At 44.0% G+C, this 3,095-nt stretch overlaps 1 protein-coding gene across 1 annotated transcript; it reads left to right on the top strand.

Moving 5' to 3' along the window:
- The first annotated feature begins 2,472 nt into the window (after positions 1–2,472).
- On the top strand, positions 2,473–2,822 carry LOC129627319 (cytochrome b-c1 complex subunit 7-like). Its single transcript, XM_055546893.1, has one exon. It carries the CDS (start codon positions 2,473–2,475, stop codon positions 2,710–2,712), a length of 240 nt encoding a protein of 79 aa, XP_055402868.1. The 3' UTR covers positions 2,713–2,822.
- Positions 2,823–3,095: the final 273 nt, after the last annotated feature.

Below are 3,095 nucleotides of genomic sequence, written 5' to 3'. Positions count from 1 at the left end.
AGTTCTGCTCTGTCTTATTGACCAGACTGGGCCGTACACCCACTCCTAGGCCAATCACTGCACAAGGAAACCAAGTTGCCACAACTGATTTGAACTAATCATGCTTCATTCCCAGGGATAAGAGAAATGTCCATCCACTAACTGAATACAGTTGCGTCTGTTAGCAGGCAGTTGTTCATCTGACAAACACTGAGCCCTGCATGCTGGGCACAGCATGAAGGATGGTGGAGGTGTGGCACAGGGAACATGAATGGTGGGTAAGTACCTACCACAGTTTTGTTTTGTTTTTATTTTTTATCAAAGTGTAGCTGGCATATAATAAGTTTCAGGCATACAATACAGTGACTGTAACCAACTTTTAAGGGTTATATTCCATTTATAATTATTATAAAATATTTTCTATTTCCTGGTGTTGTACAATATGTTTTTGTTTTTTATTGTAGTTGATTTACAATGTTTCAGGTATACAGCGAAGTGACTCAGTTATATTTATATATTCTCTTTCAGATTCTTTCACATTATAGGCTATTACAAAATATTAATAGTTCCCTGCGCTACAAGTAGGTCCTTATTGTTTATGTACAGTAGTGCATACCTGTTAACCCCAAATTTCCAATTTATCCCTCCCCTCGCTTGTTTTGTTTTTTCAATCAACCAAAATCCACGGTTCACATTGGAATTTATTCTTTGTGTTGTACATTCTATGGGTTTTGACAAATGCATAGTGATGTATATTCACCAGTATAACATCAGACAGAATATATTAGCTCTATTCATCCTTCACTCCTCCATAACCCCTGACTTGTTATCATCTCCAGAGTTTTGCCTTTTCCAGAATGTCCTATAGTTGGCATCATGCAGCATGTATGTAGTCTTTTCAGATTGGCTTTCACTTAGCAAAACATGTTTAAGTTCCATGTCTTTTTGTGGCTTGATAGTTCATTTCTTTTTACTATTAAGTCATCTGGCTACATGATAGGTGATCCATTCACCTTTTGCAGGACATTGCCACAATTTTTTTAACCTGTAAAATGGTGACAATCATATTAATGTCTACCTCATGGAGTTATTACTCGGATTAAACAGGAGGATATTGGTGCTTAACAAATGGATTCTCAAACAAGATATTCAGCTAAAGACACCATCATTTGCCCCACCGGCTTGCCCTTTAGTGGTTCCGTTACTTGCTTTTAGGCAGAATAACACTTAAATCATCTCAGGCCAGTGAGAATTCAGCCTAACACTCCTGGCTTCCCAGACAGGAGACGCCACCACCTCCCCAACCAGCCCATTCTGTGTCTCCAGCCTCCACTGAGAACACAGGTTTTTATGTGGACAGTGTTGCTGGAAACGTGAACTGATTGCTTTTCTTTACTTTCCTGGGGAAAGTTTATTTTTAAACAAATTGTTCCTTTCAGAACAAGGCTTGGATCTTACTGTTTAGTCATTTTATTCCAAGGTGGATACAACAGTTTACCTCAACTTGCCCCAGGATTTGTGGGTGCTCACCACAGCGCCTGCAGCCAGCCTGACTCATTAGCTGGCATTATTCATCCCTCCTCCTGGAACGCTGTCAGTGGCATCAATGCCCAGTGACTGCACGGACCCTCTGCTCTGTAGGAAGAATAGGATTAAATAAGAACCCTTCTGTGAGCCATCCTTTAGTCATCTGGTCTCATCCAGACTTGCCTCTCTGTCACTGAGTCAAAATAGAGCATTTCTGATTCAATCCACTTCCCAGGGAGGGAGATTCTATTTGATCCCCAAATGAAACTCATGATTCTGTTAAAAGCCAGCTCTGCTTTGTGAATCATGTTTCTAGAAGCCCTGAGCTTGGTTGTAAGCATTGTTATCAGCCTGACTTGGGAAGACAGCCTGGGGTCCAGGCCCAGGTTCAAGATGTCCTGTGGGTGGTTTTTGTGCGTGACCAGATATAGACTCCCCCTCCTCTTCCTAGGCTCCCCAAGTCTGGAGGAAGGGGAGGGGCTGGCCTGGAGGAAGGGGAGGGGCTGGCCTGGAGGAAGGGGAGGGGCTGGCCTGGAGCTGCTGTGGTTGCTCAGGCCCAGAAACATTCTTTGCATCCTGCCTACTCCGCCCTCTCCCACTGCCCCTGATCCAGACCACTGTTCCAAGCTGCCTAGATAGTCTCCATGTCAAACGGGCTGTCCTACAATTACCCTAGACAAAGGGAGGCCCATGGGGGAGGGTCTGGTCATGGAACAGAGACCAAACTGCCAGTCAGCAGAGTCTGAGCCCCGGGCACAATTCTCTGTGGCTGAAAGGAGAATGCAGACAGATTCCTCTTCTCTGGTTCTGCACTGGACCAGAGAAGATTCCTTCTCTTCTCTGGTTCTGCACTGGCCTCTGGAAATTTCCCCTTTCGCCTATAGAGCATGTTCTTTAATCATGCCATGTGGATGTTGGTATTCATTCCAACCCCTGGTGCAGCACAGGTTCGATAAACTGGGCTTAATGCTAGATGATACAATATATGAGGATGACGATGTAAAAGAAGCCATAAGAAGGCTTCCTGAGAACCTTTGTAACTACAGAGTGTTTCTCATTAAGAGAGCACTGGACCTGGGCATGAGGCAGCAGATCCTGCCTAAAGAGCGGTGGACAGAGTATGAGGAGGATAAATTCTACCTTGAACTATATCTGAAAGAGGTTATTCAGGAAAGAAAAGAGAGAGAAGAATGGGCAAAGAAATAATTTAGTAGTCTAAATCTGTGGATACAGCTGTTCTCAAGTATTTTTATGAAGTTGGTTAAACCTGAAATGTACAATGTAGAACTATTTGGGCTGTAAATGTATTACCTTAAATAAATATTTTAATTATTGCTGGAAAAAAAGGGGGGCCCCAAGGGGCCCACCTGGCTTGGCACTGTCTGAACTTGGCTGAACAATACACAGGTTGTGCTCCAGGAGAGGGACCGCAGCCCCTGCGCTTTCCTTTTTTTTTTTCAGGGACTCTGAGTGGGTTAGAGACAGAATAGCACCCGGTGAGCATGTGACAGTGCAGGCTACTGCAATCCTGAGAGTGGTCTGGACGGCAGAGAAAGGCTTCCTGAAAGTGCACACTGATGCTGATAGCA

The sequence above is a fragment of the Bubalus kerabau genome, chromosome 14, assembly GCF_029407905.1.
Source record: "Bubalus kerabau isolate K-KA32 ecotype Philippines breed swamp buffalo chromosome 14, PCC_UOA_SB_1v2, whole genome shotgun sequence".
Lineage (NCBI taxonomy): Eukaryota > Metazoa > Chordata > Mammalia > Artiodactyla > Bovidae > Bubalus > Bubalus kerabau.
Note: the sequence above shows the minus strand (reverse complement) of the source record. Positions and strands in the feature narration are given on the sequence as shown.

Bases quoted from the DNA above. Each gene is read 5' to 3' on its own strand.
- LOC129627319 (XM_055546893.1), top strand. From the start codon at position 2,473: ATGCTAGATGATACAATATATGAGGATGACGATGTAAAAGAAGCCATA.